At 41.6% G+C, this 13562-nt stretch overlaps 1 protein-coding gene across 4 annotated transcripts in view; it reads right to left on the bottom strand.

Annotated features, from left to right (window-relative positions):
* Positions 1 to 1393: 1393 nt before the first annotated feature.
* The window catches only part of clstn1 (calsyntenin 1), a 57814-nt gene continuing 45645 nt past the window's right edge, over positions 1394 to 13562 (bottom strand). For all 4 annotated transcript variants that reach the window (XM_037772007.1, XM_037772010.1, XM_037772008.1 and 1 more), the window contains 6 exons: positions 11834 to 12078; positions 10034 to 10204; positions 8974 to 9119; positions 8649 to 8784; positions 6335 to 6519; positions 1394 to 4624 (listed from right to left, as the gene is read on the bottom strand). In XM_037772007.1, coding sequence (XP_037627935.1) covers positions 4430 to 4624; positions 6335 to 6519; positions 8649 to 8784; positions 8974 to 9119; positions 10034 to 10204; positions 11834 to 12078 — 1078 coding nt within the window. In that variant the 3' untranslated portion in view covers positions 1394 to 4429. The remainder of the gene's footprint in view (positions 4625 to 6334; positions 6520 to 8648; positions 8785 to 8973; positions 9120 to 10033; positions 10205 to 11833; positions 12079 to 13562) is intronic.

The following is a 13562-nucleotide window of genomic DNA, read 5'->3' as shown; positions in this document are numbered from 1 at the left end:
GCCATCCATACCATAATAACACTACTTAAAGCGGCTGGCGGTACCAGTTTTGCACTCTGCGGCTCACCTTACCGCAGTTTCCCAGGCGTGTCGGAGAACTACGGTGGCCTTCAGGTGGCGTAAAAACGTGAAAGTCTCTCTCTAGAGCCAGAGTTTGGTTTGTCCGTTCTGGGCTACTGTAGAAACATGGCGGACTCCGTGAAGAGGACCTGCTCCTTATGTAGATATGAAGGGCTCATTCTAAGCTAATGAAAACACAACGATTCTTAATGTCAGGTGATTATACACTAGAAAACATCCATCCATCCAGGCGATCCCAGCTGACATTGGGTGAAGGCGGAGTACACCCTGGAAAAGGTCTCCAGTCTATCACAGGGCTGACACACAGAGACAGACAACCATTCACTCACATTCACACCTATACGGGAGATTTAAAGTCAACAATTAACCTGCATGTCTTTGGACTGTGGGAGGAAACCGGAGAAGAGATGAAAACATGATTATATTCCACTTCTGCTAATCAATCCCCTGAAATCCTACACACTGGTCCTTTAATGTCACAATGTTTACAACATTAATCATGTTTGATATTCAGCTTTGAAGTTTCTTTCAATGTGTGTAAAAAAAATTAAATAAAATCAAAGGTGTTTGTCTTATACGACGGAGTATTAGGGCCACTTTGAGGGGAAAAAATCGGAGATTTTGAGAATAAAGTCAGAATATTACAAGAAAAGAAGTCGTAATATTATGAGAATAAAGTCATAACTTTACGAGAAAAAAAGTTATTTCCTCCTCCATAAAAGAGTCAGTTCCTCCATCAGGTTCCTGTGGTTCTTTCTTCGGAATAAACAGTTTCTTGCACAATCTTTTCAAGGTCCTGATACTGATGATGATGATGTGGTGCTGATGTGACAGAAGATGAAGTATTTGGTTATTTATGAAACCTAAACTAAAGTATAACTTCACAAGATGCTCCATGTTCCTCATTTTCACACAGCTGCTCTATTTCCCCTCTAAAATAACATGTAAAATAACTACTTTATAAACTTATGACTTTATTCTCATAATATTACCACTTCTTTCTCTTAAATTTATGACTTTATTCTCATTACAACTTTTTTCTTATAAACCTATGACTTTAATCTCAAAATCTCAGGTGTATTTTTTCCCCCTCAGTGTGGCTCTAATACTCCGTTGTAGTTTTATGTATTCATTTGATTTGATTTACCAGTTTCACCTAATTTCATTTTCACCACCAGAGGACAGTAACACTCAAGATTTAAACCACTTTCACAGAATCACTGCACAGGGTGTGAACCAGCAGCATTACAGTCTACACTACTCACAGTACCGAGTGATGATGGAATGGAAGAAGAACCAGAGCAGACAGTAGTTATACCCCATCTCATCATCCTTTATTTTTGTTTACGAGCAAGCATCGACTTCACTACAATTTGCCTTCCAATTGGTAGAAAAGTGAGAGCAGCTCCAACAAGCACAAAGGAAGCATTCTGACAACTTCGCCTTCAGTTTTGAGCACATTTTTAAAAGAAAAGAAAAGAAAAACAAAAAATATATATATATTTATATATATCTGGAGTGTCGTGGGACGCGTGAGACAGACAATCTGAGAATCAGTAGTGTCTCCTGTCTCACGGCGCCACATGGAACGTACACAAACTTTGTGGTTCATGCAAAGTAAATTCCCCTTAAATCTTAGTGTTATTACAGTATGGCTGCATTTCAGTTTGTTTAGGCAGTGACATTCAATTCAACCAACTTTACACTTAGCTCAGAGGGGGGGGGCTGATCAGAAAGCAGTAAAACTGGAGATGGTGTGATGGAGTCACCGTGGACTTGACTCGAGAGTCAGCGTGCACATATCAGTGACCCACGGTTTTAAAAATCGTAGATGAAACGTGGACATTAAAGTGTTTGTAATGAAACGGAGAATTTCGACAGGCTTATACTCTTGTGAATTTTTCATGCTGCCCTCAAAATCATTTCTCAACAACTCAGGCAATAGGACGCTGTTCAAAATTACCTTCCACTATACACAAATAGGTTAACAGTATACCTCCCATGTATGCTGCCAAAAGCAAGTTCGTAATGTACTGTACATCTTTTTAAAGGTGGATGATTTTAGTACAATATCTATAGAAGATACAATATGGATCTACTTCCTCTACACATCAACATGGACACATGACATCTATGTAAAACGTTTTTTTCACTTTTCGATAAAACTAGCGGTGGACTATCGTTACAACAAACTGAAACAAGATGTAATCCCCAGCTCTGTAAAGAAGTCTATTAAACAAAATACAAAAAAAATAAAAATAATAATAAAAATTGCCACAAATAAAATGTTTTTTTTTTTTTTTGTTAGACCTGCTAATTTGAAAATGATCGGAAAAAGGCACTCCCATCTCAGCCGGCTCAGACCTGGCCCCCTTTTTGTTTTATTAAAAGTCCAAGTCACTGTTCACTACATTTCCATTTAAAATTATAAATTAATTGAACCAAAGAAGAAACAACTGTGAGACTCAAACCGACAAAAAAAAGAAATGTGTTTTTGAATTAAATTTTGGCCTCCGGAAACAGATTTGCATGCAAAATACGAGATCATTTCTAATCCCGATATAATGCCACCAAAATCTGATCTGCTTGAATTAAATGCAGGTTTTAACTTGGTACCCGAAAAACATGAGACAAACACTAAATAGTTTTAAGCGTGTATCTGGTTTAGTGTGAAAGATATATACAACAGTGATGGACAACAGTGTCTTGAGAGGAGATAGACGTTTTCCCAATCAATTGTATAAGCTTTATACTAATACCAGAAGGAAAAGAAGTTTACCAAATGTAAACAAATATCTTAGAACAACTCTACAGTACAGTTCCATGTACAATAAAATCTAGTGGTCTACGGCAACAAAATTATCTCATTGTTAAAGATTCAAACAAGATTCATTTTTTTAAAGCGTTTTTGTAAAACATGCCGTCGTAACCGTCAAGGTTCGGTGCATGTTTTGCAAACAGGAAAACAGCTTTAAAAAATGTAATATATGTTTTATTATTTCAGGTTTAAATAGCCGCGCCGTGGAAAATAAACTTGCAACAAAGCAATCCTGAAAAAGTACTTTCATTTAATTTCTCTCCCCCAAAACAATGCCAGCGACTGCACTCATCAACCACTAAAAGCTGTCTGTCATAAATCTGCTCTTTCAGTAGTTTTTTTTTTCTTCCTCCCTCTACTTCTGTCAGCAGCACGAAAAAACGCTTTTAGGAAATCTTTCTACTCGTCCAAACACACCGCTTCGTACCCATATTTCAAGATCCAACAGCGCCGCAGTACCCGCTGGCCCGGCGCTAGTACCGTTCCGCACGAAAATGTCGATTTGTACATTAAGCGTTTCTCCGAGTACGATTACTCTGAACAAAAAGAAAATCCCTTCTGTACAACAGTGAGATCTATTGGGAATGAAATACACTGACGCCTGGAGTCGAGCATCGCCACCTGTGCAAGCAAAGCAAAGCAATGTATGAAACCATCCACCCGTCCCGCCTTTACGAGAAAGCAAAAAGAAATGAAAAATGGACGCCACTTTGTCGTGGAAACCTCTGCTCAACAGTCCCGGGTTTCTCATCATCATGAAGCAGACATTTTTGTTTTTGTACAAGCGTGATGGGAACAGCTTTTTTTGCGGAAATTTAGCGACATGCTACAGCCTGTTGTGACACGAATATTCTACATTACGAACTGCGTCATTTTTAGATATTGGACCCCGTTGAGTAGGCCTTCACTAACACATCCAACTAATTACATGGTTTTATTTATATTTACAAAATCTTTAAAAAGCAATTTCTCTACACATATGACTTCTCAAAATATCCTCATGCACTAAAAAGAAGTTAAAAAAAAGAAAAAGAAAATGTGGTCTACTTGTTAAAAAGCATCATTTCACTGTGGACAAGAAAACTCAAGTCAAAGCTATACGTGAGATTAGCGAATCTAAAAGCAAAGAATATACATTAAGGGGGGGAGAAAACGTCTCCATTTGAAAGCTTTAACGTGTGAGAGAACAAAAAAAAGTGCAGGGTTGGCTTCCTCACACAGTTCAGAACAAATGTAGGCCAAGATTTCCTGGGAATTAAAATATAATAAATAAAAAAATAAACAGTAAAAATCAGCAATCCGGTGATGACTACACTACACTGAGTACCACCACTAAGAGAACAACAGGAAAGCCTTGACCATATAGATACGCTGAAGGGAACTTTTCTTTTGCTTTTTTGTATATTATTTTTTTTACATCATGGCTCCTTGTAGGGGAAGAGGGGGTCTGTGTGTGTGTAGAGCAGTGAGTGTGTGTTGGTGATGTGTGTGTGTGTGTGAGCTTGTGTTATATATGTGTGTGTTGGTGTTTTAGTAAGTGAGGGTGGAGTCGTCCCACTCCAGCTGCTGCTGTCTGCTGGCCCCCTGCTGGTCCTCCGGCTCGGCGCCCTCCTCGTCCTCGCTGCTCTCTGACTCAGCGCTCGTGATGTCGTCTTCCTCCTCTCCGTCCTCGCTCTCCTCCTCCTCTTCCTCCTCCTCCTCGCTGCTGTGCTGGTCCTCGTACGTCTGCGTCAGAGAAGAAAAGGGTAAGGGGTGAGAGGAGGGTGCGGTTGTTTGTGAGAAGAGGTCAAATAGGGCTGTCAAAGTTAACACCATAACGCATTAACACATCACTAATTTCTTTAATGCACCAATGCAACTAGCGGATTTTAGGTTGTAGCGGGATCACTTTTAAAGCTAGAGTGAAGATACTGGCATCATATCAAATTATAAAACCTAAGGAATCCATTGGTACCAACCATGTCATACTAGCTTGTCATGAAGGAGGTTAAATAACGCTCCAAACTTGCGCTAAATTTTAGCGACGAAAAACTGTCATGGCCATTTTCAAAGGGGTCCCTTGACCTCTGACCTCAAGATATGTGAATGTAAATGGGTTCTATGGGTACCCACGAGTCTCCCCTTTACAGACATGCCCACTTTATGATAATCACATGCAGTTTTGGGGCAAGTTGTAGTCAAGTCATTCCGGGTTTGAAAGCTGGGAGCAGCAGCGCACGAGGGAAAGCGTTCGTCCAATCAGGTGCCTTGTGTCTAGCGGCAGCCCATCAAGCGTCCAACGCTGGGAAGCGAGGCGATCCCTCTCGATAAAAAATGTCCCTGTGGACACGTAGCGTCACTCTTTAAGTTAAGATTTAAGTCACTGGATTATTGTGACCACAGACTGTATATAAGAAGTGGACATAGTCACCGTGACGTCACCCATTGGTTTGTGGACCGCCGTTTTGAAGCTTTGAGTTCGGTATTTCGGCAGTCGCCAGCTTGGTTTTTTGCAAGTACAACCGAACGCTAAGTGTAATAAGACATTTTTAGGCGACCAAAATGTTACAATTAACTTTGATGAACTGAAAACACGCTGTGAAAGAGTTAAAGTTGTAAGGCGAAAACACGGACAACTCCCCAGACCGGACAACGCCGTGGTAACGATCTGTCAATCGCCCTAAATCATCCCCTGCTTTATGGTCTATTTGACTCTAAATGGGACCATAATTTACTAAATGAACATCATGCTGTATTGAAGAAGACTTGAAACTAGCGATTGAGACCATAAACTCATGTTTACAATGTTTACTGAGGTAATAAATCAAGAGAGAAGTAGGCTCATTTTCTCATAGACTTCAATACAATCAGATTTCTTTTTGCAACCGGAGGAGTCGCCCCCTGCTGGCTGTTAGAAAGAATGCAAGTTTAAGGCACTTCTGCTTTGGCTTCACTTTTTCAGACTCCGGAGGTAGCCCGCTGATTGTGACTAGCTGTCAGCAAAGAAAAATTATACAATTAGGTGCAAGCCCACACATGACTCAAAAAGGCACGAGTCCACTGTGCAAGTATTTATATGCTGCCTACAAGCTGACTCATTCATTTGAAATTTTCACTTTGGACTTTTATTGTTTGGGGCCAAAAATGCTCTAAATCTCCACGAGATGGTTCCACAAAAATAATCTAAATATAGATATATAAATCTTTTATTTTAATTAGCGAGGTAACACTCCCTAAATATCTAGAACAAAGTCCCTCCCCCCCCCATCCCCACAGGGCTGTCATGAGCTCAGACTAAACTAGGCCACAATCACAACATCACCCAGAGAGCATTAGGAGGTGAAAAGCTGTCTCGGCTGCAAACCCGACCACATTTTGTTGAGGTTGTGAAATCCGGTTTCTCGGGGCTAATCACCAGAGATATGTGCACTCATTGTGTGTGTTTTTTTTTTTTACCTCCATGGGGTTGACGGTGATGGTGAGGGCCGAGTCGTCCCAGTCCATCTCGTTCTCCTTGCCGCTCTCCTGGTCCGTCATGGTGCGCTGGTGTGCGGCTCGGATGCGGAACACGCCCAGGATGATCATAAACACCAGGAAGCTCACGCACACCACAATGACAATGGTTGCGGCGCTGGGAACAACTGGGATGAAGCAAACAAACAAACACACAATGACGGGTTAAACTATGTTCAGTTTGCACATAAAAACCCCCGTTGTGGCTTCATGTGGGGAGACACACAGCGTCCTCGTCTGTCTGAGGACATTTCAAGGGCTTTAGTTTCACGGTGAGCCGGCAGCGCTGATGTTAATGGCTCCTCAGTAAACTGCAGATGAAATGCTTTCGGCATCTCTAGGTGTGTGTCTTTCTTTATAAATAGCTTTGCCCGGTCTCGCTCCAGCCTGCTCCACTTTGCCCCATGTTAGCAGTAAAAGGGCCTCTCTTTTTTGCGTGGCGGGCTTAGTGAGCCTGACAGCCCGACAGGATTACTGAGGCCGGGAAATAAAAGGTTGTTTTCAGACCACTGCGTGTACAGATGTCACAGGCAGCACTCAAGTGTAATCCCCAAACTGACCAGTGTTTCACACGTGCCCTACTTCTGGTTAACAGATTGTAATCCATCCCCAGCAATGCTGACCACACCGGAGGCCACATCCTTTTTCTACAGCAACAACAATTAAAGCAGATTACTAGTTTGATTACTGACGTTTGGTAGTAGAGAGGAACTATTGTGCTCATTTTCTGGTTCATACTTGTATTTTGGGTTTCTACTAGAACATGTTTACACACTTTAATGCTCAAAAAATGCTTTATTTTTCTCGTACCGGCTGTGCTGCAGCTTTTCACCCTCTGTCTGAAACGCTCTGTTTGAGCTCCTGTCCTGACCTGTGTGATTGGTCAACCGAACCAAACTCTTTGGACTCCGCTCCAGCTCCGCTCTAACCGTCAAACTAGCCGCTAGGCAAGTATTATACAAATGTGTTACTTGGTGACATCACCATGTTACGGAAGAAAAGGCGGGACTTAGAGCAAGGTTCAGGAACAGTGTTTCTGTGGGGGAGAGTAACTCCCTTTGTCGTGGACTTTGTAACTTTGCAGACCTTTTAAATGCACAAAGAAAACGATATAACACACTAAATAGGGCTGCACAATGAATCTAAATTTTATCGAAATCGCAATATGGCCGGATGAGGAGGAAATCTCAGTATTTGTTAAAGGTGAAATGTGTGACAAAATACCATTTTAAATTAAATATTGTGTTGCTGCAGAGATGTCCTGGCATACACATCGTATTATTTTGACTTTAGAAAACATCTTTGTTTGGTACAGATCCCCGTAAAAATCACACTAGTTTTAATATGTTATATCGCAAATCGTACCACAATTGCAATATCTGTCAAAATAATAACAATTAGATATTATTAACACCAAAGGAAAGGAAAAAAAGCTCTTTAAAAAAAATGCTGCAATTCGGTGAAGTTTCAGAAGGCAACAGTTGAATCATTTTTCATGAAGTGATTGTAAAATATATATCATGATGCCTGAAAGTTTGTGTTTAGGTGAGCTGTAAACAATCTCTACATGTATAAAAACTAGAAGAGTCAGTGTTGTGTTGTTTTTGTGTCCTTTAACATGATGACCAGTTCAACAAAACGACTTTACTGTTGTCTTATGTCAGGATCAGACTACACGATATTTTTGACGGTTACGATGGTCACTATGTCAGATTAGACGACAGCGACACATGACAGACTACACGTCAGTCCCCTGTTCTGACAATACGCAGTCTCCCGGCACCGCCGTCTTAATATACGGGCTTACAGTTGCTCAGGGAAGGTCCGATGACATCATTCTGCATAATAAGTAGCCATGTGCTTCTGTTTACAGCTGTGTGCATCTGGGCTCAGCCAGTCAAAACACATTGTGGAAAAAAAATCAAACATGCTGGACTTTCTGTCGGGACATCGTGAGGCGTACCAGACGCTGCATCGGTTGTCGAGTACTGTGACACACTACACGAGATAAAACAATCTATTTTCGCACACGACACTCATTTATCGTTCCCGATCCGAGTCGACACCCTACGACGGCCGTGTCGGGGGCTATAATCGGGCTGATATCGTGTAGTCTGAACCGGGCAAGATAGATATGCTTCAGTAGAGGTAAAAAAAAAAAAAAGTGGACACAGTCTTGGTTTGTATGATGCAAAGGACGATGACAGAAACATTCTGTATTGTTGTTTTTTTTAATTTATTTTTAATGCGTCAGTACCTGAGGCCTGGTGAGCGTTGACCAGGTTGTGACCAGACAGATCCACAGAGGCGTGATGCACGGGGTTAATGAAGTTGGGCTGCACAATGGCATTGTTGGCATGCTCCACAGGATTGGCTGTGTGGATTACATTCACCTAGAAAGAATAAAAGAAACAAAAACAGTAACGCACATGTATAATGTCACAAAATGTTGTCAACAGATCTCCATTTTAGCTTCAAGTATTGCAAGGAGACGATAACATCAGGGCCCTGCTTGGCACTCCTCTCTGATGTGGATGCGTCACACTGTGATGTGACGTAGCTGACAAAATGCTCAGTCATACCTCGACCTTGAAGTCGTTGCTGATGTAGCGACCGTTGAGCTCGGAGCACACCAGTTTGAATTTCCTGTCGAAGAGAGCCTCGGTGTGCCAGTTCTTGTAACGGATTAGATGCAGGACCTGCTCGTAGTTGGCCATGGTGTTCACACCTGGAGCACACAGAGAAAGTGTCAGAAAAGCTCTCTGAAGTAGAGTATTGTTGTGGAATCTCATGTTTGTAAAAAGATTGTGGCTTTAAGATAATTTAGAAATGTAAAAATGAGACCCTGAGAGACGCTAGATTTGGTTACTCTGACTTCAGTCCCATCCTTTTTCCTTAAGGGACCCTTTTTCTATTATTGAGTAAACTGATCACCCCTGACTAACAGACATATTTTATAGATATTTCATATTATATTCAATGCATAACAATAACAGTACAGGGCAACTGATAAACTGTACAATTAACCCAAATAGTGAGCACAATAACTGCAGGAAGTTTGTGTAAAACGAGTGATTTGGATGAATATTGAGCAGATTGTTTCCCGTGAATAATGTATAAGAGATGAGTTTTCCTGTTATTTTTAGGACTTTTAATACATTTCTGTCTGTATTGTGTACATATTTTTTAATTTATAATAATCATTCCTACTTAATAGGCTTCTTTTTTTGACAAATTCAGTGTTTTCCTCAGCCATTAGGTCTTTGGTTGTTTAAACTGTGTACTTTTCTAATGCAGTACCGTGCCCTTATCCTGTTTATATATTAAATGATAATCCAAGCTTTAAAAATAACAATTTCATTTAGTTTTCTTCACAGAAGTGAATGAAATGCTGAGATATAGGTCAACTGTAAATTATTTCTTACACCCCTTAAAATCATGAAGGCCTGAGGACCCCCCTGTGAAGCTTTGGAGCCCCAGGTTGGGACCAATGCTCTAGTAAACTTTAAATACCTACACATGTACATATGGTTACATATTTTTTATTTGTTTATGTGAGGCGTCTGTATTGAACAAAGAATCTTATGTAAAGCTCTCATTATATCATCGCTGTGTGCTAGTTCGCTCTGTGTGTCTGTGTACCGGTGATGACGAGGCCCAGGTTAGAGGAGCTCATCTCCAGGCTACGCTGCTGCAGCTGGGACATGTCCACCTCCAGGCCCTCGTGCTCCCCGTCCAGCTCGTCTCCCACCACGGTCACTTCACACGTGTCCAGGTTGTGCATGATCTCCTCTGACACCACTGTCTCTTGGACTGAATGAACAACGGAGAAAAAAAGATTTAGAAAGAGGAGCTGTTCTCAAATGTAGGATTGTCCGTTGAGCCTGTAATGTTGTTAGTGTTAAAGGAGCACTCCTATATAACATGTCGGACTCACGATGGACAGTTTAAATAAATATGAATCAAATCGATGCAGCAGAACCAGAGATATCGTCTTTTGTATTCGATGCATTCTTCTTCCTTGTCGAAACCTGCCACCTAAATTACCCACAATGCAACCCCATTGCTGACAGAGATTAGGATGTATTATGCTAGTAGCAGCTAATGCAACCTCGAGCAGCTAGCCCATGGATGTATAATAATGACTGGATATCGTACGCCAAGATGGTGCCAAAAAAGTTTTCTAGCTTCCGGGTTTACTTCCGGGTTATGCGATCCACTGAATATGCGCAGTAGTGTTTCTCCCACTCGGCCCATAGACTTTACATTGTGATGCGTATTGTGCCGTATCCAGGTCTTATTATAAATCCATGCGCTAGCTTCAAGCAGAGATGTGGTTACAGAGGGCTGGTAAGATCACTTCTTTCTAACTCAACACCTTCGAGCAGGGTCTGAAATTAACTGTTTTCGCTAAGCATTTTTTTTGTCTGCCACTCATTTGTCTGTCAACACTTTTATGTAGATGAATTAAAAAAAAAACAAAAAAACAAAAACATCCACAGAGCCTTTAGAAAGGTGCATAAAGATATGGCTTTTTCCTGAAAAATAATTTAAGATTGTGAATTAATTGTTTTAAAACATTTTGGCGGGTCAAAAATGAAAGCTTTGTTTATCTCTGTGGAAGATGTTCAGTTTCCACTTCTAACAAGGCTTGTGAGCCAACAGTAAAACGACGTTGGAATCTCTGGGTTGCCAGTTAGAGTGGAAAAAAACGGATAAATGGCTGAGATTGATGGTAAGTGTCTGGCAACGACTTGTTGTAAAGCAAATGCAATGGAACAGGGGGATGGAGAATGTGACATCTAGTGGCTGAATGTTATCAATGTTGTCAATAGCACCTTTCATTTTACTAGATTTGAATAGTCCAGCTGAGGCAGCCTGTCTTCTTCATTTTACTTATTCCGTGCACATCCAGTTTGCACCGTTTGACTCAGTGGAAGCTGCTATTACGTGATTCTTACTCTGTGACATCTCTTGTCTGTTGGTTGATGAAGGTGGGGCAGCAGGTAATAGCAACAGATCTCCGTAAAGCCCTTTTGTCCCATATGGCCTGCTGTTCACCACAGGCCACTGTATCTCCCCCCGTATCTATGTCACGTCTATTGTCTCTCCTCGTCTTAGGTCGTATACGCGCCTGACAGATGGCTGGCTGGTCACTGCCCCTCCCACAAAGTGGTAAACAACTTATCTCTTTCCTCCCTCGCTCTGTCTGTCCAATCCCTTCAGCCTCACGGGCATAATCCTCACCATCACCTGCTACTGTACATCTACACCACTATCAACTGTACATTCAGTGTTTAAGGTAATTCAACCCAGGCAACAGATGAGGCAGTGTATATAAATCAGAGGATGAGCAGCGAACAACACAACTAATCCACTGAAAAATGGGTTAACTATATCTACATTATCTGGAGTTAACGTAGGGGACATATGTGCTCTCACCCGTAGGGTCGTCATCAGCTCCCTCTGCCGCCTCAGACTCGGTGTCGGCCTCCACCTCGCGGGTGATGGTGCTCACGATGCGTAGCTCGGGGAACAGCGTCACACCTTCCTGGCTCTCGAATTCGGCAGCGCTGCGGGCGAAGTGGTCGATGCCGCTCAGGCTGATCTTGGGCTCTTCGGGCTGCAGCACCATCACATAACCTTCGGCATCTGGCACCGTCACGCAGGACTCCTCGTTGAAGCATCTGTGGGAAGATTTCAGTGTGAATACCTGGGAAACTAGTTCTTTTATTTTGATAAAGTTGCTGGTTCTCCCTCTGCTTTGAAAGAAAAAAGGTGCATTTTGAATGTGCCTTGCCTCCATAATCTAATGTGTCCAGTTCAGGCAGGGCGATGAGGAAAGACAAAACACTTAAAGATGGACTATTACAGCTTCAGAGCAAACGTGACAAATGAAAGTGAATAAATTCGGGGGCCAGGTGCATAAAGCTCTGTGTAGATTCACGGCTAAAGGCAAGACAAGTTATTTATTTAGCACATTTCAGCAACGAGGTAATTCAAAGTGCGATACATAAAACATCAAAGCATCGAGACCGCGTGTACGCACAAAGACAGAAATATGCATACGCATTATTTCCGTTAGATTTATAAAGCTGCACAAACGCCGGATCCTGCTTTATAAATCTCTATCATTGGGGAACTGGGTGCACGCGCACAAGTCTCATTTACACACCCAAAGTTATATATATAGCCATATTAATTGTATCCTGTCTGATCTACAGTAAATCTATTCATATCGAATCCTGAAGTCTGTTTTTATTTTTAAAGTTTGTCTTTATTGAACTTATTAATTAATGTGGCTAAAGACATGAAACCATCTGGCCTGGTTGAAGAATTCCTCCCACAGTGTTTGTGCCCAGATGTAATCAAATTCCCTCCAGAGCGTTCCTGAGATATCGCTTTCACGAGAACAGGACGGATGTTGCGGACGGATGGACAGACGGACAACCTGAAAACACGATACCTTTGGCTACAGTTGTAGCTGTTATAAAAGTAATAACACAATCAGTCTTATTGGCAAACAACCTAAAAACATTGTCTCTCCACTTATATTCCATCTCCTCATCGTATCACCTGCAGCTATCAGCTAAAACCTTTTGCACGCCTGAGGCCTGGACTACGAAGCAGGATTTGTGGTTAGCGAGGTAACTTCAGGGTTAACCCTTCTGGGTTTTCCGTCCTACGAAGGAGGTTCTCTTCTTACCGGGGTAGATCGCCATGGTAAAATATGCTGAACAGCTAACCTGCTCCGGAGCAGGTTATGTTCCAGACAAGAGATCAGCTCGTATAAAAGCACCGCCTATTGACCAATCAGAGCTCAGTGCGGTGATCGTATGATAATATTACACACATACGAAGAAGTTTAAGTCATAATCCAGACTAAAAACAACACAGTTTAAACTGACAGATGCAAGAAGGACAGCTGGCTGGATGCTGTGGGTGTTTACCGCTTTGAATTATGTTTTTATAATTATTTTTTTACTTTCTTTTCAGTCCGTTTCAGAGACGGGGACGCAGCTGAAAGAAGGATGAAATAATAACACACGCCGCAACTTTGATAATGGGCATAATTAGGTGTAATTCATTCATCCATTACATGTCGTAAAGCTATTTTTATCTAGACGACTAAATCTGACTTTTGAGTGTTCCGTTAAATTAATAAATCTGT

Source organism: Sebastes umbrosus, chromosome 6 (assembly GCF_015220745.1).
Source record: "Sebastes umbrosus isolate fSebUmb1 chromosome 6, fSebUmb1.pri, whole genome shotgun sequence".
In the NCBI taxonomy this organism is placed as follows: Eukaryota; Metazoa; Chordata; class Actinopteri; order Perciformes; family Sebastidae; genus Sebastes; species Sebastes umbrosus.
Note: the sequence above shows the minus strand (reverse complement) of the source record. Positions and strands in the feature narration are given on the sequence as shown.